The sequence below is a fragment of the Salmo trutta genome, chromosome 9, assembly GCF_901001165.1.
Source record: "Salmo trutta chromosome 9, fSalTru1.1, whole genome shotgun sequence".
NCBI classification, from domain to species: Eukaryota; Metazoa; Chordata; class Actinopteri; order Salmoniformes; family Salmonidae; genus Salmo; species Salmo trutta.
In genome coordinates, this window is record NC_042965.1 from 18,283,304 (window position 1) to 18,309,256 (window position 25,953).

At 42.3% G+C, this 25,953-nt stretch overlaps 1 protein-coding gene across 1 annotated transcript in view; it reads left to right on the plus strand.

Annotated features, from left to right (window-relative positions):
- LOC115199587 (calcineurin-binding protein cabin-1) overlaps positions 1-21,997 on the plus strand; it is a 134,008-nt gene extending 112,011 nt beyond the window's left edge. The window contains 4 exon segments of the mRNA XM_075074291.1: positions 18,112-18,382; positions 19,519-19,704; positions 19,818-20,020; positions 20,187-21,997. Coding sequence (XP_074930392.1) covers positions 18,112-18,382; positions 19,519-19,704; positions 19,818-20,020; positions 20,187-20,339 — 813 coding nt within the window. The 3' untranslated portion in view covers positions 20,340-21,997.
- The last annotated feature ends 3,956 nt before the right edge of the window (positions 21,998-25,953 follow it).

Sequence of the window (25,953 nt, forward strand, 5' to 3'; positions counted from 1 at the left end):
GCATACATTTAAATAATTCGCTTTTTATTTTTTTTTTCCTGGGCTGTTGGTGTCTGCATCTGATGGTCAGTCTCAGCGGAGGGAGAGAGCAGCAGAGTGAGGGTCCGTCTCTCAACATCCCTCCGCTCTCCCTTTCCTCCACTGACACTGACCAAAAAGGGACACCGTCTTCCAGCTGATGGGGAAACTTGTCGCACTGCATTATTTAATACAAAAATGGTGTTACTCCTATGAACAGAGAAAGTGAAATATTCCTCGATATTAAAAAATACCCAAGCTGCTAATAATAACAACGCAAGCCTATAAATACACTTGCCTACTCATTCATTACTGCTGCACTGCTTGTTGTAGAGCTGAGCGGAAATAGGAAGAACGCACATTTCATGGCTTATAATAGTGTTCAATACAAAGTGTTTACAGTGCAGAGTTTATAACTTAAAGATCAACTCACTGGGCTCCCGAGTGGCGCAGCGGTCTAAGGCACTGCATCTCAGTGAAAGAGGTGTCACTACAGTCCCTGGTTCAAATCCAGGCTGAATCACATCCGGCCTTAATTGGGAGTCCCATAGGGCGGTGCCCGGGTTTGGCTGTGTTAGGCCGTCATTGCAAATAAAAACGTGTTCTTAACTGACTTGCCTGTGTAACCGATGTGAAATGGCTAGCTAGTCAGCGGTGGTGTGCGCTAATGTCGTTTCAATCGGTGACATCACTCGCTCTGAGACCTTGAAGTAGTTGTTCCCCTTGCTCTGCAAGGGCCGCGGCTTTTGTGGAGCGATGGGTAACGATGCTTTGAGGGTGACTGTTGTCGATGTGTGCAGAGGGTCCCTGGTTTGAGCCCAGGTAGGGGCGAGGAGAGGGACGGAAGCTATACTGTTACACCTGGTTAAATAAAATAAATAAAAACAGCAGATATTTTCTGTATTCCTTGACAGTTTCTCTCTAGTGATGGTTTTGAAATCTCACAGTATCAATTTTTCTGTTGCTTTCTTTTATGCCTTCTAAATTACTGCAGACACACACGGTGATCTGAACCATCCGATTGGCCAGCTGTAGACCTATAGTGCACTTGATTTGCTCTCTGGGAAGGCAGAGTTTGTACCTTCAGACACATGAAATGGTTCAAAATGGCAACAGTTTGCCTATCTGGCACGTGAATCGGGTGCACCTACTGCCAACAGCTCGAGATGAATAAAAAATATAGGACACAAGGCATTATTGTTTTTACAGAAATGTTTGCCGATCAACTAGGTTGGTGACCACAGGACTAGTAGAAGCGTTGTCTTCTCTTCCCTAGCAGTTGAAACTCAAATATAGAAAAACAACCTAGCTTGTAAACAAAACAATGTAAATAGCCAAGAAACACAAGGACAAAGTCTCACTTTAGTAGACTTAAGTTTCAAGTAAATTAGACCAACTTTTATGCTTGTGTACTTCTAAAATGGTATCTTTCACTTAGCTCTTCACCTGAGTATAGACCCCATCCAGGCAGTGTTGCAGCGCAAGGTGGAAGGGGGATCCTGGGCTATATACAGTGAGGGGAAAAAAGTATTTGATCCCCTGCTGACTTTGTACGTTTGCCCACTGACAAAGAAATGATCAGTCTATAATTTTAATGGTAGGTTTATTTGAACAGTGAGAGACATAATAACAACAAAAAAATCCAGAAAAACGCATGTCAAAAAGGTTAGAAATTGATTTGCATTTTAATGAGGGAAATAAGAATTTGACCCCCTCTCAATCAGAAAGATTTCTGGCTCCCAGGTGTCTTTTATACAGGTAACGAGCTTAGATTAGGAGCACACTCTGGAACGCTCGTCCCGCATGCGGGATCAACATCCAGCGAAAAATCATATCGCCATATTCATAACATTTACATTTACATTACATTTAAGTCATTTAGCAGACGCTCTTATCCAGAGCGACTTACAAATTGGTGCATTCACCTTATGATATCCAGTGGAACAACCACTTTACAATAGTGCATCTAAATCTTTTAAGGGGGGGGGTTAGAAGGATTACTTTATCCTATCCCAGGTATTCCTTAAAGAGGTGGGGTTTCAGGTGTCTCCGGAAGGTGGTGATTGACTCCGCTGTCCTGGCGTCGTGAGGGAGCTTGTTCCACCATTGGGGTGCCAGAGCATCGAACAGTTTTGACTGGGCTGAGCGGGAACTGTGCTTCCGCAGAGGTAGGGAGGCGAGCAGGCCAGAGGTGGATGAACGCAGTGCCCTTGTTTGGGTGTAGGGCCTGATCAGAGCCTGAAGGTACGGAGGTGCCGTTCCCCTCACAGCTCCGTAGGCAAGCACCATGGTCTTGTAGCGGATGCGAGCTTCAACTGGAAGCCAGTGGAGAGAGCGGAGGAGCGGGGTGACGTGAGAGAACTTGGGAAGGTTGAACACCAGACGGGCTGCGGCGTTCTGGATGAGTTGTAGGGGTTTAATGGCACAGGCAGGGAGCCCAGCCAACAGCGAGTTGCAGTAGTCCAGACGGGAGATGACAAGTGCCTGGATTAGGACCTGCGCCGCTTCCTGTGTGAGGCAGGGTCGTACTCTGCGAATGTTGTAGAGCATGAACCTACAGGATCGGGTCACCGCCTTGATGTTAGTGGAGCACGACAGGGTGTTGTCCAGGATCACGCCAAGGTTCTTAGCACTCTGGGAGGAGGACACAAGGGAGTTGTCAACCGTGATGGCGAGATCATGGAACGGGCAGTCCTTCCCCGGGAGGAAGAGCAGCAACGTCTTGCCGAGGTTCAGCTTGAGGTGGTGATCCGTCATCCACACTGATATGTCTGCCAGACATGCAGAGATGCGATTCGCCGCCTGGTTATCAGAAGGGGGAAAGGAGAAGATTAATTGTGTGTCGTCTGCATAGCAATGATAGGAGAGACCATGTGAGGATATGACAGAGCCAAGTGACTTGGTGTATAGCGAGAATAGGAGAGGGCCTAGAACAGAGCCCTGGGGGACACCAGTGGTGAGAGCACGTGGTGCGGAGACAGATTCTCGCCACGCCACCTGGTAGGAGCGACCTGTCAGGTAGGACGCAATCCAAGCGTGGGCCGCGCCGGAGATGCCCAACTCGGAGAGGGTGGAGAGGAGGATCTGATGGTTCACAGTATCAAAGGCAGCAGATAGGTCTAGAAGGATGAGAGCAGAGGAGAGAGAGTTAGCTTTAGCAGTGCGGAGAGCCTCCGTGACACAGAGAAGAGCAGTCTCAGTTGAATGCCCAGTCTTGAAACCTGACTGATTAGGATCAAGAAGGTCATTCTGAGAGAGATAGCAGGAGAGCTGGCCAAGGACGGCACGTTCAAGAGTTTTGGAGAAAAAAGAAAGAAGGGATACTGGTCTGTAGTTGTTGACATCGGAGGGATCGAGTGTAGGTTTTTTCAGAAGGGGTGCAACTCTCGCTCTCTTGAAGACGGAAGGGACGTAGCCAGCGGTCAAGGATGAGTCGATGAGCGAGGTGAGGTAGGGGAGAAGGTCTCCGGAAATGGTCTGGAGAGGAGGGGATAGGGTCAAGTGGGCAGGTTGTTGGGCGGCCGGCCGTCACAAGACGCGAGATTTCATCTGGAGAGAGAGGGGAGAAAGAGGTCAAAGCACAGGGTAGGGCAGTGTGAGCAGGACCAGCGGTGTCATTTGACTTAGCAAACGAGGATCGGATATCGTCAACCTTCTTTTCAAAATGGGTGACGAAGTCATCCGCAGAGAGGGAGGAGGGGGGGAGGAGGATTCAGGAGGGAGGAGAAGGTAGCAAAGAGCTTCCTAGGGTTAGAGGCAGATGCTTGGAATTTAGAGTGGTAGAAAGTGGCTTTAGCAGCAGAGACAGAAGAGGAGAATGTAGAGAGGAGGGAGTGAAAGGATGCCAGGTCCGCAGGGAGGCGAGTTTTCCTCCATTTCCGCTCGGCTGCCCGGAGCCCTGTTCTGTGAGCTCGCAGTGAGTCGTCGAGCCACGGAGCAGGAGGGGAGGACCGAGCCGGCCTGGAGGATAGGGGACAGAGAAAATCAAAGGATGCAGAAAGGGAGGAGAGGAGGGTTGAGGAGGCAGAATCAGGAGATAGGTTGGAGAAGGTTTGAGCAGAGGGAAGAGATGATAGGATGGAAGAGGAGAGAGTAGCGGGAGAGAGAGAGCGAAGGTTGGGACGGCGCAATACCATCCGAGTAGGGGCAGAGTGAGAAGTGTTGGATGAGAGCGAGAGGGAAAAGGATACAAGGTAGTGGTCGGAGACTTGGAGGGGAGTTGCAATGAGATTAGTGCCTGCCTTGTGAGTAGGGGGGGGAAGGTGAGAAGGTGAGGTCAAAAGAGGAGAGGAGTGGAAAGAAGGAGGCAGAGAGGAATGAGTCAAAGGTAGACGTGGGGAGGTTAAAGTCACCCAGAACTGTGAGAGGTGAGCCATCCTCAGGAAAGGAACTTATCAAGGCGTCAAGCTCATTGATGAACTCTCCAAGGGAACCTGGAGGGCGATAAATGATAAGGATGTTAAGCTTGAAAGGGCTGGTAACTGTGACAGCATGGAATTCAAATGAGGAGATAGACAGATGGGTCGGGAGAAAGAGAGAATGTCCACTTGGGAGAGATGAGGATTCCAGTGCCACCACCCCGCTGGCTCGATGCTCTAGGGGTATGCGAGAACACGTGGGCAGACGAGGAGAGAGCAGTAGGAGTAGCAGTGTTATCTGTGGTAATCCATGTTTCCGTCAGCGCCAGGAAGTCTAGGGACTGGAGGGTAGCATAGGCTGAGATGAACTCAGCCTTGTTGGCCGCAGACCGGCAGTTCCAGAGGCTGCCGGAGACCTGGAACTCCACGTGGGTCGTGCGCGCTGGGACCACCAGGTTAGAGTGGCAGCGGCCACGCGGTGTGAAGCGTTTGTATGGCCTGTGCAGAGGGGAGAGAACAGGGATAGACAGACACATAGTTGACAAGCTACAGAAGAGGCTACGCTAATGCAAAGGAGATTGGAATGACAAGTGGACTACACGTCTCGAATGTTCAGAAAGTTAAGCTTACGTTGCAAAAATCTTATTGACTAAAATGACGGAAATGATACAGTACTGCTGGCTGGTGGAGTAGGCTAGCTAGCAGTGGCTGCGTTGTTGACTTTGAACGTGTAGCTGGCTAGGTAACCTCGATAGTTTCAGTACTACACCTTGTCATGATACAAAAGCAACTTTCTAGCTAGCTAACGTAACACTAATCAAGACGTTCCTTTGTAATGTATTTAGTTTCTACAGTGCTGCTCGTCGGTAATAGTTGGCTACTTTTGGAAAAATGGCGTCGCGGGGGAAGCAAATAGCTGGCTAGCTAACCTCTAATTACTAAACTACACAATAACCGAACCATAGCAAAATGTTATATATTTTTTCTTCTCAAATAAAGGACTATTTTATATCGTTTTATAGATACACTTCTCCTGAATCGAACCAAGTTGTCCGATTTCAAAAAGACTTTACAGCAAAAGCAAAACATTAGATTATGTTAGAGGAGTATATCGTAAAAGTAGCCACATAGCCATTTTCTGACCAACCACATGCATCACAAATAACCAAAAAACAGCTAAATGCAGCACTAACCTTTGACAATCTTCATCAGATGACACTCCTAGGTCATCATGTTACACAATACATGCATTCTTTTGTTCGATAAAGTTCATATTTATATATAAAAACAGCATTTTACATCGGCGCGTGACGTTGAGAAACTATTTTCCCTCAAATGCATCCGGTGGATCAGCGCTACAATTTACTAAATTACTATTCGAAAACATTTTTAAAATGTAATATTGTCATTCAAAGAATTATAGATTAACATCTCGTGAAAGCACCCGCATTGCCAGATTTAAAAATAACTTTACTGGGAAATCACACTTTGCAATAAAAGGGGATGCTATACTCAGAAAAATAGGCTAGCAATACAGGTCAGCGCCATCTTGGAACAATCGAATATCAAATCTACTCTTGTATACTATTGTAAATATTCCCTTACCTTTGATTATCTTCATCAGAAGGCACTTCCAGGCATCCCAGGTCCACAACAAATGTAGTTTTGTTCGAAAAAGTTAATAATTTATGTCCCAATAGCTTCTTCTTGTTAGCGCGTTCAGAAGGCTACTCAAAATGTTCCGTCGTGCGCGGGACTTCTCCTCACGAAAGCGCAAAACATTTTTTTTTAACCTGTTAGGGCTAGGGGGCAGTATTTACACGGCCGGATAAAAAACGTACACGATTTAATCTGGTTATTACTACTGCCCAGAAACTAGAATATGCATATAATGGCTTTGGATAGAAAACACCCTAAAGTTTCTAAAACTGTTTGAATGGTGTCTGTGAGTATAACAGAACTCATATGGCAGGCAAAAACCTGAGAAGATTCTGTACAGGAAGTACCCTCTCTGACCATTCCTTGAGCTTCTTGGCTCTGTTTATTGAAAATGTAGGATCTTTGCTGTAACGTGACACTTCCTACAGCTCCCATAGGCTCTCAGAACCTTGGAAAAAGCTGAATGATGTAATTCCAGCCCCTGGCTGAAGAACTTTAGCGCATTTGGTAAGTGGTCTATCAGAGGACCATCAGACTGAGGCGCGTGCACGGGCGACCTCATGTTTTTACTTTCTCTCTCTTTGAACTAAACCACAGATTCCCAGTCAGAATATTATCGCTTTTTTACGAGAAAAATGGCATAAAAATGTATTTTAAACAGCGGTTGACATGCTTCGAAGTACGGTAATGGAATATTTCAATTTTTTTTGTCACGAAACGCGTCGGGCGCGTAACCCTTATTTACCCTTTCGGATAGTGTCTTGAACACACTAACAAAACGCCGCTATTTGGATATAACTATGGATTATTTGGGACCAAACCAACATTTGTTATTGAAGTAGATGTCCTGGGAGTGCATTCTGACGAAGAACAGCAAAGGTAATAACATTTTTCTTATAGTAAATCTGACTTTGGTGAGGGCTAAACTTGGTGGGTGTGTAAATAGCTAGCCCTGTGATGCCGGGCTATCTACTTAGAATATTGCAAAATGTGCTTTCACTGAAAAGCTATTTTAAAATCGGACATAGCGAGTGCATAGAGGAGTTCTGTATCTATAATTCTTAAAATGATTTATGTTTTTTGTGAACGTTTATCGTGAGTAATTTAGTAAATTCACCGGAAGTTTGCGGGGGGTATGCTAGTTCTGAACGTCACATGCTAATGTAAAAGCTGTTTTTTGATATAAATAGGAACTTGATTGAACAAAACATGCATGTATTGTATAACATAATGTCCTAGAAGTGTCATCTGATGAAGATCATCAAAGGTTAGTGCTGCATTTAGCTGTGGTTTGGGTTTATGTGACATATGCTAGCTTGAAAAATGGGTGTCTGATTATTTCATGCTGGGTACTCTGCTGACATAATCTAATGTTTTGCTTTCGTTGTAAAGCCTTTTTGAAATCGGACAGTGTGGTTAGATTAACGAGAGTCTTGTCTTTAAAATGGTGTAAAATAGTCAAATGTTTGAGAAATTGAAGTAATAGCATTTCTAAGGTATTTGAATAACGCGCCACAGGATTCCACTGGCTGTTACGTAGTTGGGACGATTTCGTCCCACCTACCCTAGAGAGGTTAAGTTCGTTCAAACATGTCAAACGTTGTATAACATAAATCTTTAGGGCCTTTTTCAACCAGAGCTTCAATAATATTCAAGGGGGACGGTTGCATTGTCTTTCTAAACGTTTCAAAAGGGGAGGGTAGTCAGGGGCTCCCGCGTCATAATGGTAATGGCCCTCCCCATGTGACCAAGATCAACAGCCTCTCATTCGGTCAGTTTGTACTGTAGAAGACTCAAACCACTTTTGTAAAGACTGGGGACATCTAGTGGAAGCCATAGGAAGTGCTCAATGAATCCTAACTCACGGTGTGATTTATAGGCAAAGTGCTGAAGTTGAGTCCGCAAATCAGATTTCCACATCCTGTTAGAAACTGTCTCGGGGTTTTGACTGCCATATGAGTTCTGTTATACTCACAGACACCATTCAAACAGTTTTAGAAACTTTAGGGTGTTTTCTATCCACATCTACTAATTATATGCATATCCTAGCTTTTGAGTTTGAGTAGGAGGCCGTTAAAAATGGGCACATATTTTTTTCAAAAATCGCTGTAGCGCCCTCTATCCTTGGCGTGCGTCAATTAAAGGGAGTGCGCCTAATCTCAGCTTGTTACCTGTATAAAAGACACCTGTCCACAGAAGCAATCAATCAATCAGATTCCAAACTCTCCACCATGGCCAAGACCATAGAGCTCTCCGAGGATGTCAGGGACAAGATTGTAGACCTACACAAGGCTGGCATGGGCTACAAGACCATCGCCAAGCAGCTTGGTGAGAAGGTGACAACAGTTGGTGAGATTATTCGCAAATGGAAGAAACAAAATAACTGTCTATCTCCCTCGGCCTGGGGCTCCATGCAAGATCTCACCTCGTGGAGTTGCAATGATCATGAGAACGGTGAGGAATCAGCCCAGAACTACACAGGAGGATCTTGTCAATGATCTCAAGGCAGCTGGGACCATAGTCACCAAGAAATCAATTGGTAACACACTACGCCGTGAAGGACTGAAATCCTGCAGCGCCTGCAAGGTCCCCCTGCTCAAGAAAGCACATATACATGCCCGTCTGAAGTTTGCCAATGGACATCTGAATGACTCGGAGGTCAACTGGTGAAAGTGTTGTGGTCAGATGAGACCAAAATGGAGCTCTTTGGCATCAACTCAACTCGCTGTCTTTGGAGGAGGAGGAATGCTGCCTATGACCCCAAGAACACCATCCCCACCGTCAAACATGGAGGTGGACACATTATGCTTTGGGGGTGTTTTATCTGCTAAGGGGACAGGACAACTTCACCGCATCAAAGGGGAGATGGACAGGGCCATGTACCGTCAAATCTTGGGTGAGAACCTCCTTCCCTCAGCCAGGCCATTGAAAATGGGTCGTTCCCTCACTGTAGGATTCGTAGTTCTTTGACTGCGATTAATTCACCAGCTATAAAACAAAACGTCATACTTTTGAGAACAGCTTCTCCAGCATTTATTTTACTATAAATGTGATCATAATTGACTATTTTTATTCACAAATGTTCGAACTGTGGAGCCCTGACCAACCACCAACAACGTGGCTGGTAAAATGAGTATTTTACCCACCAATGCCAAAATCTACCCACATTTGGCAGGTGGGGGTGTTCATTTTATGTCATTTTAAAAGGTGCTACACAGGATTTATTTTTATTTCTGCATTGTAATTTCATAAAATATCTATCTGCAGTAATAGTGGAATGATATTTCACAGTATTACTTTTCGCCGGTGTTGTTATTGGCTGTGATATTTGCCTATTGATTTCTCCCGCTGGAGAGTCATCTCTTGTCAAAATGGGAAAGCTGTTCTGACTTTGTGGCGGTAGTATCTAGTGGCAATCGCTTTGTCTTTTCCTGGTTGCTAAAAAGCTATGCTGTTCGCTCAATTTCAGTTTGTGAGAAAACAAGCACTGAATAATGTAGGGAATCCTTGTACCATCTACATTGCTGTGAAATATATTTTCAATAACAAAAAAATATATTTGAAGCTGATGGTCCAAAACCGAAAATAAAGGGTCAAGCGCAAGTCTCCGACATGTTACGGGGAAATAGGATAACATTTGGTTGCAGCCTAGTGCTTGGTGAATTGCAAGATATTTCACAGCAATTTAGATGGTTCAATGATTCCCTACACTATTCAGTGCTTATTTTCAGATGCCGCTCTGGCCAGAGAAATCAATTGGCAAATATCACAACACTGTGAAACACAATCATTCCACTATTTTTATTTCATTGATTTAACTAGGCAAGTCAGTTAAGAACAAATTATTATTTACAATGACGGCCAAACCCGGACAATGCTGGACCAGTTGTGCGCCGCCCTATGGGACTCCCAATCCCTGCCAGATACGATACAGCCTGGATTTAAACCAGGGACTATAGTGACACCTCTTGCACTGAGATGCAGTGCCTGAGACCACTGCGCCACTCGAGAGCCCAAGTTAACTGCAGATATATTGACATTTTATAAAATTACAATAAAAAAATAATCTATGTATAGCACCTTTAAAGTACAGAAGTTGTTATTGTACATTTAGGCTCTTTGTTGAGTCAGAGTTCACACCTGGGAAGAGGTTGGCATAAGGCTAAGTAACTCCCCTGCAGGGACCTGGGCGTTACTCGTGTGGGTGGGAGGATCTGCTAGTCGTGTTTTGAGAGGATTCATCAAAATATCTTGCTGTTTCCCCCATTTAATTTACTTTGGACTTATTTGCACAGTTTTGTGAGGGGCTATTTTGTGTCCGTCCATTGTTTTCCCTCACCTGTACCTCTGACCATTGTCTCATTGGTACTCTGCTCAGAGTTATGCCCTCCTTACCAAGAAGTCCGGTCACATCTAAAACACTTCAGTGTCACCTGCTGCATTCACAGACTAAGTCAAGGAACAATATGGAGCTTCAGCTCTCGAAGAAACAATGACAGCCCTTGAACTTATTTAGAGAGGCAATTTCATTAAAATGTGATAATAATAAAAAGATGATCAGAACAGTAGATGACCTACACAGAACTGATAAGCTGCTTTCAAACCCCATCTCAGTAATTGCAGAAGGGACCATCGATGGTCTGAATCTGACTTTGAAACCAGTCTGGCTGTAAGCAGTCTTCATATGATACACAACGAATGGTGGAAACGAACTAGGCTACACGGAGTCTGCTGCAGTGCTCTCAGGTACTGTTTCTCAGAGCAAAGGGTCTTTATTGTGTTCCAATGTTTTTATGTATAATTGCTTATATAAGAAGCTTCACAGCTAGCGGTGGAAACCTGTAGGAGCTGCTGCTGTTGGTCTGTGTTGAGCTGTGCTGTGTGGTGGGTCTATTGCAGTTGGAGTTTGGGGGGTTGGTTGGTTTGTTTGTTTGTTGAAGCCTGTGTGAATCCCTCAGGGAGCCTCGTTATTAATGACTCAGAGCAGGATTTGACTAGAAATCCCTGCTGGTGGGATCCGGAGATGAAAATACCATTGTGGTGAGCTATGTTATCAGTAGATCAGCTGACTTATCCAGACTAACCTTCTGTTGTTTTGTGGCAACCTTGTAGCCAGGGTCTGAGTTTTACTGAGTTCTGGGCTTTTAGGAAAGTTGAATGCTCATTTACTGCATTTCTAAATAATTTAAAATCTATAAAATGCTATTTGGAAAACAGCAACAACAAAAAAACGCAATAAGTACTGCAGCCATTATCACATTGGTTGCTTCATTCACCGCAGTTGATCAACAAACACATAGCCTATTAGCTATTCAATTAGCTGCTTCACATTAACTCTGCACTGGAATTAAAAACTATAATTTAATAAGTACAGAGGGATCTGTTTGCAGAAAAGGTATTTTATTAACAAAAGGTAAACAAAAGTTTGCTTTACAAAACTTTTTGTTGTTGAAGTTTTACAGCTAATATCCTGCAATTATACACGTTTTGCCATGACTTATGCCATGTTAATAGGATATCTGAGTGATAGTGACTAACAAAATCAATGGGGGCCCCCTCGAGGTCAGGGCCCCTGTCCCCTCTCATTGAAGCCACGGAAGGTCAAGGTCGACCGCGGGACTGCATAGTCTTGTTAACACTAGCCTCTCTACGTCCTTGACTTGAGTTCTGGAACGGCTGCTTTGATGTGTCGGCACGAAGTGACGATAATGAAGAGACTGTGCCCTCAGACTTCAAGGCTGAGTGAATCAGGATCTATTGTTTTACATAGGACCGCCCCAGCTCTTCCGCTTCAAGCCAGCACTTCCAGGATAAGCAAACACACAGTAGCTAGCACAAACCTTCGGAGTTTGGGCATCGTTTGCTGCTAACAGGAATAGAGCACACAAATCATCACACACATTTTTAAAACATGATAACAACATGTCTATACTAAAACGAGTGACATATTAGACAACTGCAACCTGTTAAACATTACGATCTTGCGGCTAGCACGTAGCAACTAATTAAGAAAAAAATAGCAACTAATGTTAGCTAGCATTGTTCAGCCCATAGAAAGCCAGCCAGCTAATTACCAGCTAGCTTGCTATCAACTCAAAATCGTCTAACTAATCAAATATATGTGTTAATTTATAACCAACTAGTTATAGGCTGAATATTTCCTTACCCCACGGAAGTTATTAATTTTCCATTTCAGAATGTCCTCTGTTTACATAGTAGGGCAATGATGTGAACTGGGGTGGCAGGTAGCCTAGTGGTTAGACTAGTAACCGAAAGGTTGCAAGATCGAATAAGGTAAAAAGCTGTCGTTCTGCCCCTGAACAAGGCAGTTAACCCACTGTTCCAAGGCCGTCATTGTAAATAAGAATTTGTTCTTAACTGACTTGTCTACTTAAAGGAAGGTAAAATAAACTATTGAACTGTACGTTCAATTCTGGTACGTTTTCTCCCTGCCCCCTAACTTTTGGCAATGCATGAACATGAAGTACCCTAAACATTAATAGATCATAGTCTGGCTCCAAAAGATCAGACTACAGCAAGTATGAACAGCAAAACCAAAATGGATATGAATAATCTTTCATAAAGTCAACCTAAAATGTATATCTAAAGCAACATTTACTAATGTAAAGATAAAGAAAAGAGGGCATGTACAAAATGTACTTTATTTTACAGGATGATATATAATGTGTGAAGAAAAAAGCGAATGAAATGAGAAGGTGTAGACACAGTGAAGGTGTCTCATCCCTCTCTGTACCCTGGTGTAGTGGAACAATTATTGTTCAGCCTCATAGCATGATTCTGATTCTGGCTAGAAGCATGGTTCTGATTCACCCTGCATCCCACTGCTGGCTTGCCTATGAAGCTAAGCAGGGTGGCTCCTGGTTGGTCCTTGGATGGGAGACCAGATGCTACTGGGAAGTGCTGTTGGAGGGCCAGTAGGAGGCACTTTTTCCTCTGGTCAAACAAAAAATAACCCAATGCCCCAGGGTGGTGATTGGGACATTTCCCTGTGTAAGGTGTTGTCTTTTGGATGGGACGTTAAATGGGTGTCCTGACTCTGGTTACTACAGATCCCATGGCACTTATCGTAAGAGTTGGGGTGTCCTGGCTAAATTCCCAATCTGGCCCTCATACCATCATGGCCATCATGGCCACCTAATCATCCCCAGCTTCCAATTTGGCTCATTCATCCCCCTGCTGTAAATGAGAATGTTCTCAGTCAATTTACCTGGTAAAATAAGATACAAATAAAAAAAATGGCTTATCTCCTGTAAATAGTGAAAGGACATTTAGATGTCTATGGGACAGTTTACATTGTAACATTGTAAAACACTCAGTGGGCTATGAGGTTTTCCAACTTGAGACCCTATGGAGGATGAATGACCCGTCGAATTACAGAAACCCTGTACTTGTTCATATGAATTTGAGACTAAAAGGGGGGAACAACTGCAATTGGACAATAGAACAAATAAGCCTGAGCTTGCTTTATGCAGGTTCTATCATCTAGTAGTATGCACCTGTAATTAAAGTTATTCACACAATATACATGAGTATTGACCATTTTTAAAGGGTTCTATGAAAATCTATATAAATCAGAATTAAACAACCGTTTCACTGATCCTACAGCCTTCTTAGACTTAACAACCCTGAAGAAATTATCAGCTGACAAAAAAGAATGACGGAGATCACCCAAAAACAAATATTAGACACTGTTAAAAGATTTGTGTGGGAAAAAAGCCCCAGGAATGCACGGCTTTCCCATAGAATTCTATTTAGTATTTTGGGACAAAGTAGTGCCCCTATTTACACAAATGACAGCGCACATGTCACTCAGTTCAGTGCTTCCTAGTTCCATGTATCAAACAGTTATTTCAGTTATAATAAAACCAGGAACATCTGGAGAGTCCCCTACTGCTTACAGACCCATACGTTTAATAAATTGTCACAATGAAGTTATTGTAAAGCTCATAAGCAATACAATGGCAAAAGTCTTACCAGACCTCCAAGATGGCATAGCAGTGGGATGTCTGTTTTGATTGTCTTGTCTTGTCCCGTCCCTTGGATATATCATTTTTTCGTATATATTTTTAATCTCATTTTCCATCTACGGACTGAACATACTCTCCTGCAACCCACCCCTTCTACATTTGCACACACTATATACATTTTTCTATTGTTCTTTTCTTTTGTGTTATTGACTGTACGTTTGTTTTTGTGTAACTCTGTGTTGTTTTTGTCGCACTGCTCTGCTTTATCTTGGCCAAGTGGCAGTTGTAAATGAGAACTTGTTCTCAACTGGCCAACCTGGTTAAATAAAGGAGAAATTTAAAAAATAAAAACCTGATACATATAATTCAAAAAGGGTTTATTAAAAATGGACCCAAACGAATACAAGAACATGTTTCAGTTTAATACAATAAGCTAAGAAACGAGATATAGATTTATCAATAATGGCTGTTGATGCCGAAAAGGCTTTTGAACGTCTTCAATGGCATTTTCTATTAAAAAATTATGAAGCTTTCAACTTTCCAGCTGAAATAATAAATAAATAAAAAATATTATATAAATGTCCTAAAGAAGAAATATACACACATAATACATCTGATGAAATTGCTTTAAAAAAGGGGCACAAGACAGGGTTGTCCTCTCTGACCCCTCCTGTTTGCACTGGCAATTTAACCGCTTGGAGGATCCAAACATATCAGTATTGGTAAACATGAATATAAACTAAACTTATTTGCAGATGATCTCCTGATATACCTGACCAATATTGAAAACTCGATGCCCCCCTTGCTAAAAAAATGTAATCTGAATACAAAAAAAGATATACATTTACGTGGAATAAAACTAAATAATTGTCATAGGCGTCATAAGGATTGGACCAAGGCGCAGTGGGTAAAGTGCTCATCTTCTTTCTTTATTAAAGAAAACACTTAAACAAAATACACTTATGACAAAACCAGTCCAGTAAGGTGCACAGACTATACTGGAAACAACCACCCACAAAACACAAGTGAAAACAAACCCAACTAAATATGGCCTCCAATTAGAGACAACGACAACCAGCTGCCTTTTATTGGAGGTCATTGCCAAAAACCCAACATAGAAATAGAGAACTAGATATACACATAGAAATAGAAAATATAGAACATAAATCAAAAATACCGAAACACACAAAACAACCACCTCCTGCCACGCCCTGACCAAACTACAATGACAAATAACCCATTTTACTGGTCAGGACGTGACAATAATGGCAATAAGAAAAATAATAACTCGTCTACAGCAATCCTTTTAAATGGACACAAAAATATTAAATACATAGGATGCTTAATAAGTGACAACAAATATATAAAGATAACTTTATCCCATTACTCAACAATATGAAAGCAGATCTAATTAAATGGAACAATCTTCCCATAAATCTTACAGGTAGAATAAAGCTCTTCAGAATGGCTTGGCTCGCAAAGTTTTTATATTTGTTCTTGGTATTACCAATTACCCCAAGACATTCTTTAAAAACTATACTTGGTCATAAGACTTAATATTGGCAAATAAAACTCATAAAATAAAAAGGAAAGTTTTACACCTTCCTAAGTCTGAGGGTGGTTTTAACCTTCCAGGCTTGGAATTGTATCAGCTCACTAAGGCTTTTACTTGCACTAAAGAGAGGAGCAATATGTGCATGCTTATGCCCAGAATTTTTTCACGTGTCTATTTTCAAAGGATAAAGCTAAAAACATTAACAGCTTAATAGTTAACAACACTATAACAATATGGAAGAAAATGACGCGTTATTCTACAGGAACCAATATCACTCCCTAAAAGCACAACCCTATGGAACAATCTTTGGATAGCTTTTCAGAATTCACTGATAAATTGGTCCACATGGAAAACTAAAGGCATAGAAACAGTAAATGACTTGGTAATAGGAAATACATTTATTTCAATTACAGAATTAAAAATCAATTTTGGACTGACCAATGTACATATTTTCAAGTACATGGAACTTAAACGTTTTATATCACAATTTCGATGTGAAATCTTTTTGACATCAGAGCAATCTTAAGGGAATCATATTTGAGTCAGAAAAAGGATGTTCATGTAATAGGTAAGATATATAAAACCTTGCAGAGAGCCTATCCAACTGACAATCTCTTTGAAAAAATATTAACTATTGGAACCAAGACACAAAATAACTGATATTGGCACAAGATGGAGGGAATATTGGAACATAACTTACAAACTACAGTTATTGAAAATTCACACTTAATCCAGTATAAACTAATGTATATCATCATTCATTTATTATACAAGAGACAAAATTCACAAATTCTACAGCACAATGGCAGCCAAGTGTAAAACTAACAATATTCCATGCCATCTGGGAATGTTATAAAGTCCAAAAGTTATGGGCGGAGCTAGAAAGTTGGGTGTCAGAAGTATTACAATGTAAATGTACTTTTTAATCCGTCTGTCTGCGTATTTCAAGACATGGCATATGAGGGTGCAGTGAGATACCTGATGGGTTGGATGATACTTTTCTCGTCAATCATCCTGAAAAAAACATATAGTTAACTGGAAGTCAACCAATCCGCCATCGTTAACACTATGTATAGGTCAAATGCTTTATTATCTAAATGTTGAAAATGTGTGGGCGATGGAGAGACTTTAAATGGTGCAGTTTGTGGCAGAGAGTGATACGGGCACTGGAGATGGGGGTGTGAGCAGACAAGTCTGGGCAGTGGTGATGTTGTGGATGTTTGAATGCGTCTGCATGCTGTCGTTTGTATGCGTATGTATTGTGTATTTAATTGCTTCTAATACACCAGATGTACACTGAGTGTACAAAACATTAGGAACACCCTCCTAATATTTCATTGTTGTACCCCCATTTTGCCCTCAGAACAGCCTCAATTCATTGGGGCATGGACTCGTTCAACAGGGTGCTGGCCCGTGTTTACTCCCATGTTTCCGACAGTTGTCCAAATTGTCTGGACGTCCTTTGGATGGTTGACCATTCTTGATACACACGGGGAAACTGTATGTCATAGAAAGAGCAGGTGTTCCTAATGTTTTGTACACTCAGTGTATGTCCTTGAACCTATTATTTTAAAATCGCAGTGATAAGGATCATTTAGTCCGGTCGGCTTTCAACTTGATATGTAACTATGGCCGTGCTTGGTAGTCACATTGCCATAACTTGGAAATAAGTCATGATACTATTATATACTTCTGTATATCATTATCAGTCCCCTGCCTCTAATTCCTCCTTCCCAGTTATCCAATGTTTCCCTCCTATTCGGGTACTTTTAAAAGAAGAGATGGTATTCAGTCCAATGCTCTCCTATTTCTGAGGGAAAACTGAACAGAAACTGTATTCATGTCGGCTGTGTTCTTCCTGGTTGCCATGACAGCAGTTGTGAGAGTAGGGCGGCTGTTGTCACAGGTTGTTTGTGCAGCTCTTGTGTTTATGGTCCTCAAAACATTCCAGAAGATACCGACCATTTACACTGAGCTGCACTGGTGACAGAACGCAATCATGGTTACTTTAAGACACCTTGGAGCCGGCGTGAGATATGGGTCGGAAAACGTACTTCAGTGCAGGGATGGGATATGCCACTGTACTCCAACTGTTACCTTTATCTACATTGATGCATCGAGAAGGTACAATTTGGGGTAAAGTGGCATATCCCATCGGACCCATATCTCGCACCGGCTCCACGGTGTCTTAATGTAACCATGATTGTGTTCAGACCCGGTAGGGTCGGTGTCTTCTGGCAACACAGAGAAGTAAGACGTCCACAGGACACTGCTCTAGCATAAAGCCAGCGTAATAGTACCATCTGACTGTGTAACAGTGAGATGGTATCAGCTATGATGACTCAACCTATTTCTACAGTGGTTCTATGTCTGGGACATTTTCCCTCCAGGGAAGCAGATATGCAGTTCTCAGTGTTCTATCTTCGCTCTATCTACAGTATCTGTACAGAGGAAAGAAGACTCTACTGCAGATGGGCACTCAAGGTCAGGCGCTCCTCTCCTTATTACCACACTCTGTCTTTATCTTTCTCAGTCTTCCGGTGATGCCCCGACAACACCCAAGTACACTAAGGATAACCGCGACATCTTCTTCCCTGCCTCTCTGCCAACCCCGGTCTTGCTCAGCCACACTGCCTGCCACCCTCTGTCCATCCAGATCCAGGACAGCCAAGCCAAACTACAGTACGAGCCCCTGGGCAAGGTGCCCAGACCTCCAGGCAGCGGCTCCCACGAGCAGCCCCAGCACAGGAGAGCCCCCCTGCCCATCCACCCTGCTTCAACTATGGCCTTCAACCCCCAAACAGGTCAGTTTCATCCCTCCTCATCTCAGTACATTTCACAAAGCACAGCAGTGAAACTGCCTGTTCTGTTAGAAAACAGACTCTAAAGCAGTTTAAAGTATGCTGCTACAAAGAGAACATGGTCATCAAACATTTTAATTACAATTGCGTAGTTCCTCTTTGGAGAATATAGTGTAATGTGAATTGATTTGTAACACCCGCAGTAATTTCGCTGCAAACTGGTTGTGTTCACTGTGCTGTGTCTGCAGTTGATGATTCCCTGCGTGGTACCTGCTGCTCTAGGGGAGAAGGATAAATGAGACTATCAAAGCTGCTCTCTCTCGCTGTAATTATATAGACAGCCAGCAGGGGGCACACTTGCCCACTCAGAGCTGTGTTACGTAACTACTGTACACTATGAACTGGTTTAATTGTTTCTTATGTCTCTCTAGTACATCTGACACTTACAGATGGAAGTGTATAAAATAATGATCTGTCTTTAACTTGGAACACTGTTCTCCTGATGAAGCATTGTTTCTGTATGACAACTGTGCCAAGCCTCTTTAGTTTACAAACCTGATTGTTGAGTACATTAAATATTTAAGGAGGATGTCATCCACACACACACACACACACACACACACACACACACACACACACACACACACACACATACATGAGGTTAAGGAGATCAGTGCTCAGCATCGGGCAGCTTGGCACTGCAATCTACCAATGGTTTCCCAGGCAACCTGAATGAAGAGGTTGGGTAGAGGGGGAGTGAGATTATTGTATTTGCTGTCAGTGCTGCTAGGGCTATTGTACGTTGCTACATGGGGATGTGATTCTCGCAGGCAGGCTGAGGCATTACCCTCCCTCATATATCCTATCTGCCTCCAGCTTTCATTGTGGGGTCTGTTATGGCAGCCTGGAACAATATTTGAAACCAGTGTTTGTCTGTGTATAGAAATGACATTTATGTTCCAGTAAGCTCATGTTAATGTTGGTCATTGCAAACATTGTTGTTATAGTATAGTGCACTGCATATTACATCAGTCTGAAATGGATTATTCTGCTAACCCCAGAAGTATGAGTGAGAGCCTGTCATCTTGTCTTTCTTCACTATGCTGGTGTGTTTGGATGATGTATGGATTGTGACCCAGCCAGGTCATGTGACGTGGTTGTTTCTCCAGATGAACTTGAGGAGCCCGCAGAGGGACTGTCCTACAGACAGCAGGAGTCTCATCTGTGCCAACAGATGAAGCTGGCCACTGTGTCCCCAGGGCGGGAGGCTGCAGGCTGGCAACTTGACGAGCCTGCTTCCTGTAGTACCACACAACCCTGCTCAGGTAAGAACATTTACAACCAGGAAATACCAAGAGGGAAAGTAAGAATTCTAGTAAGGGCAGGAGAGTATCCTTGTTAGAAGTTCTCATAATGTTTCCATATCTCTAATGTTCAGACCAGCAGCTGTATGGCAGCAGTGAGCAGTCTAAGATGTCGGACCCCAGTCGTGTCCGCTCCCGCATCCCCCCCAACATGCCAAAGCTCTTCATCCCCTCCACCGTCACCAAGTTCCCCCCGGAAATTACCGTCACCCCGCCTACACCCACCCTACTCTCCCCCAAAGGAAGTATCTCAGAGGAAACCAAGCAGAGACTCAAGGTACTTTCCCGCTTCCTCTCTTTCCCCTTCTTTCGCTCTATCTATCAATTCCATCAATTGATCTATCTCTGGCCACTTTCTATCTTTTCACCCTGTCTGCTAACCTGTCTGTCAGTCAGACTAAACCCCTCCTGTTCTTTGTCCCCTGTTCCTGTCCCCTGTGCAGAACGTGATCCTGTCCTCCCAGTCGGCGGCCACAGTGAAGAAGGAGACGCTGAGCCAGCCAGCCCTGGAGGTGCAGGAGACCTCCAGCCAGGAGTCCTCTCTGGAGAGTGAATCAGACGATGGGGATGAGGAGGATGATTACATGGACATCTGAGCTACTGACCAGCTGTGCCCCCCCCACCCCACCCCCTTGTCCCCTTCTCACAGCTACAAGAGTGAACAAACCCAGGCTGCTCATTTGAGCTAGACCTGACTTCCACCAACCCTTCCACCTTGTCTTGAAACAATGGAATGGTACATGTCACTGCAGCTAGTGTCTCTGTGTTGGTGCAGTTGGTCTATCTTGTATTGAATGGGAAAAAGCTCTAGAAAGTCACACTGTGGATGACTGGGGATGTTTTTAGTTAAACAACAATTTAGCAAAGTGCCATTTTACACTCATCACACCTGCCAGGTAGCCACGGTCTCCATAGTCTTTCACATGAAAATGGGAAAGGGTGTAGAATGATGATCAACACTTACTGTAAGTTAAATGGTCAGAATTTGTGGATTGTTGCTATGCAGACACATTCTTAGCCTGCAATGCAATTGGCATCCTTGGCTGTGATTTATGCATCTTTCACAAGTAATGGGGACAAAAATTCAGCCTGCTTTTACTATATTTCAACTGCAGCTACATCCTTGTTGGTGGGATTCAACATCCCACACTGAGGTACTTCAACATGATATGTGCCATGGCAACATATGACTGTTGCCAGCCAACTTTTGTCCATACACATTGATATAAGAACCTAAACTGCAAGAAACCCACATTTGTATGTGACCTGTATTTTCATGGACACTATGATTTACTGAGGACCATCAGCTGCAAACCAGGCTTTTATATGGGCCTCCTAACGCAATGTTGAGGAACCTACTTCACCAAAGCTTAATAACCTGTAGCAGATTGGATATGTTTGCACTTCCCAGTGGGATGTCTTTGATTTGTCTTTTGTTTGTTCTATTTTTGTACTTCACTGTATTATTTCAAGTCTTGTTTGATTTTGTCCTTTGTTTCTGTGTGGATTTGTAGCTTGGAGGAGTCTTTACCAGGAGGAGGTCTTGTCACCAGCATTGCTCAGGATAATAGACAGAGAGATGTTTTGGATTAGCCTGAATTAGCTTTTGTACATCACACTTAAAACATATTTTCCAATGAGGCAACTCTTATGGGGTTCGGGTGTTTATTTAGCATTGGGGTCAAGTACATCTCAATTCTAGTCAATTTAGGAAACAAATTCAATTTAACTTAATCAGTTGTGCGTCAGTTTATTTTCTGAATTCACTGGCATTGTAAGGGAAGGATGTTCCTAATTCAGACAAAATGCCTTCCTGATGGATCAGTTTTGGTAAATAGGTTTAAATTCAAAGTAAACTCGGAAAGGGGATAGTTAGTCAGTTGTACAGAATACAATATAATGTTTTTTACAGATTGTTTTCTATAAAAAGAAGGATATGTATTGTATGTTTATTGTCAAAAACACGACTTTTTAAAAAGGAAGAAATTATTCATTAATAATTGTAAAGGACATTGCCCAAACAAGTCTTGCTTGACTACCTGTAAATGGATGTTTGTATTTTTTGATGTATAATACTGTTTTGTATTTCTACTGCTGAGCTTCTTATGGGAATATGTAATGGCTAAAAGGTGACTTTGGGTTCAAGGCTTTTCTTCTGCTCTTCAACCTTAGCTCAGGCTGGGGAGTTGTTGTTCTCTACATATTGACTTGCCACATTAAAGATGTCACAACAAAAATATACTTGATACACTCATACCTGGTCTTTGCTCTTTAACTCTTATTTCCATTACTTACATTTTCAGTTTTTTTATATTTTGTTTGAACTTCAACCTCTGGCAGCTGTATTGGTTGCAAAAGCTGTATGTATACAGTAGTTTAGACCAATTGGCAAGACAACCTCAATGTCATTCAGTTCTATAGACTACAATTCTAGTCAAGTTTGACCTAAACAAAACAACCTGTGGCAAAGTGTCACTCTTTCCACAAACATGTCCCCTGTGTATCAATCATGTTTTCTATCTCCACAATCTCCTCTAGCTGAGACCACCCTGTCTCTCTCTGACATTTTAGTCAAAGGGCTCGTACACTTCAGTGTGAAGTCTCTGACACGAGGGAAGTCATTAGCCTTCATTAGCAACTTCCAGAAGTTTCTTATGAAGTGCTGTGAGTTTGTCATTTGCCCCTTTGTCAGGAAAGCTACATTTGAGGTTTGTTTTCTTATGAGGTGGAACAAATGTGTGATTCCCCCATCCCCTAGGTTGTAGTTTTGAGATCTCTCTTCTCCAAGCCTTGATAGGGCAGAGGGGGTTGGTAAGAAATTTGTTCAGTCTTTTCTGTCTTATGTCTGTCAACAGGAAGAAGTTAACTACAGTTGAAGTCAGAAGTTTACATACACCTTAGCCAACTACATTTAAACTCAGTTTTTCACAATTCCTGACATTTAATCCTAGTAAAAATTCCCTGTCTTAGGTCAGTTAGGATCACCGCTTTATTTTAAGAATGTGAAATGTCAGAATAATAGTAGAGAGAGTGATTGATTTATTTCAGCTTTTATTTCTTTCATCACATTCCCAGTGGGTCAGAAGTATACATACACTCAATTAGTATTTGGTAGCATTGCCTTTAAATTGTTTAACTTGAGTCAAACGTATCAGGTAGCCTTCCACAAGCTTCCCACAATAAGGTGTTCCGCAGGGTTCTATTTGGGCCCCACTGTTGTTCGTTTTGTATATCAACAACATTGGGGATCTTATTGAAACAGCGGATGTAAATTTTTATGCAGATGATACTGTTCTTTACTCAAGTGGTAGTAGTTAATCTTTAGCTTTTGAAAATGCCCAAAGAGCATTTAATATCATAGAACAGAATCTGTATGATTTAAATCTGGTTCTAAATTTGGGTAAAACAAAATGCATGGTATTTTCAAATGCCAGGCATGTCACTAATCATGTCATTGCTACATTGGCTGGACATACTATAGAGCAAGTTAAAGTGTACAAATATTTGGGTGTGTGGGTTGATGATAAGCTGAAGCTCAAGCTGAAAATAGGTTTTTATTACCGGCATAAGGCTTGTTTTTCTTTTGAGGCCAGGAAGGAGCTGGTACAATGTATATTACTGGCGGTTTTAGATTTTAGTGGTGTTATATATATATATATATATATATATGCAGGCCTCAGCCACTACCCTGAGAGCACTTGATTCAGTATAACATGCAGCCCTCAGGTTCATTACAAATCAAAAACGTCTAACACATTGTGAGCTCTACAGTGCTGTTGGCTGGTCGTCATTGACCTTGCGTAGGCTGTACCGGTCTATACACTGATTTATAATATTGGGTAAAATGCCATTTTCTCTCTGTTCTTTTTTAGTCAGGTCGGTAAATAAATATCAATTACGGTCCCATTCTCTTATGATTCTAACAGTACCAAAAATTGGAACAGGTCATGGTAGAAATAGTTTTAGTTACTTAGCTTCGTGGTCCTGGAATTCGCTCCTGAACATTTTAAAATTTGATGATGTAGTTTCGTTGGTGGAGTTTAAACACTTGATCGATGTATATATCATAGAAGAGTGTAATTGTTTTTAGGCCATCTGTTTTTAGTCAAGACTTTTGTGCTTTTAATGTAAAATGTTTTGTTGTATCTGTGCTTATAGTTTTGTTTAATGTTGTGTTAGTGTATGTAAGTTGTTTTGTCTGAAACGTTGTTCCCCCTGCTGCTATTGGACCAGGTCTCTCTTGGAAAAGAGATGTTATCTCAATGAGAAAAACCGGTATGAAAAAAGGTAAAATAATACTTTGGGCCAATTTTGGCCCATTCCTCCTGACAGAGCTGGTGTAACTGAGTCAGGTTTGTAGACCTCCTTGCTCGCACACACTTTTTCAGTTTCTGCCAACAAATTTTCTACAGGATTGAGGTCAGGGCTTTGTGATGGCCACTCAATATATCAATATAGCCACATAATTTTCCTCCCTCATGATGCCATCTATTTTGTGAAGTGCACCCGTCCCTCCTGCAGTAGAGCACCCCCACAACATGATGCTGCCACCCCTGTGCTTCACGGTTGGGATGGTGTTGTTCGGCTTGCAAGCCTCCCCCCTTTTCCTCCAAACATAACAATGGTCATTATGGCCAAACAGTCCTATTTTTGTTTCATCAGACCAGAGGACATTTCTCCAAAAAGTACTATCTTTGTCCCCATGTGCAGTGGCTTTTTGATGGCGGTTTTGGAGCAGTGGCTTCTTCATTGCTGAGCGGCCTTTCAGGTTATGTTGACATAGGACTCGTTTTACTGTGGATAAAGATACGTTTGTACCTGTTTCCTCCAGCATCTTCACAAGGTCCTTTGCTGTTGTTCTGGGATTGATTTGCACTTTTCGTACCTAAGTACGTTAATCTCTAGGAGACCTGAGCGGTATGACAGCTGCGTGGTCCCATGGTGTTTATACTTGCGTACTATTGTTTGTACAGATGAACGTGGAACCTTCAGGCGTTTGGAAATTGCTCCCAAGGATGAAACAGACTTGTGGAGGTCTAAAAACAAAATCTGAGGTCTTGGCTGATTTCTTTTGATTTTCCCATGATGTCAAGCAAAGAGGCACTGAGTTTGAAGGTAGGCCTTGAAATACATCCACAGGTACACCTCCAATAGGCTAATTTACATAATTTGAGTCAATCAGAAGCTTCTAAAGCCATGACATCATTTTATGGAACTTTCAAAGCTGTTTAAAAGCATAGTCAATTTAGTGTATGTAAACTTCTGACCCACTGGAATTGTGATACAGTGAATTATAAGTGAAATAATCTGTCTGTAAACAATTGTTGGAAAAATTACTTGTGTCATGCACAAAGTAGATGTCCTAACCGACTTGCCAAAACTATAGTTTGTTAACAAGAAATTTGTGGAGCTTTTGAAAAACAAGTTTTAATGACTCCAACCTAAGTGTATGTAAACTTCCGACTTTAACTGTACCTTCCTATAGCCCGGTCCATAATTGTCACCATTGATAAAGATGAGCAAAACATATTAAAATAAATAATACAAATATTGAGCTATATTGCATGCTCAAAAAAATGTATACATATTATTTTATACTAATACAGTTGCTCAGAGAAGGAGATTTTGTTTAAAAGTATGTTTTCAGTACACCAGCACCCTACAAGGAAAACGACAGCCTTTTTCTCATAATTTAAATGTTTTTTTAACCTTTATATAACGAGGCAAGTCAGTTAAGAACAAATTCTTATTTACAATGACGGCCTACCCTGGACGACACTGGGCCAATTGTGCGCCGCCCTATGGGACTCCCAATCACGCCCGGATGTGATACAACCTGGATTCAAACCAGGAACTGTAGTGATGTCTCTTGCACTGAGATGCAGTGCCTTAGACCGCTGCACCACTCGTTTTCAATGGGGTTCATGGTTTCAAGTCCGGAGACAGATGGCCATTGCAAAATGTTGATTTTTATGGTCAATTAACCATTTCTTTGTGGATTTTGATGTGTGTTTGGGGTTATTGTCTTGCTGGAAGATTCACTTGCGGTCAATTTTCAGCCTCCTAGCAGAGGCAACCAAGTTTAGGCTAAAATGTCCTGGTACTTGGTAGAGTTCATGATGTCGTTGACCTTTAACAAAGACCCCAGGACCAGTAGAAGCAAAATATCCCCATAACATCAGATGCACCACCATATTTTACCATATGTAT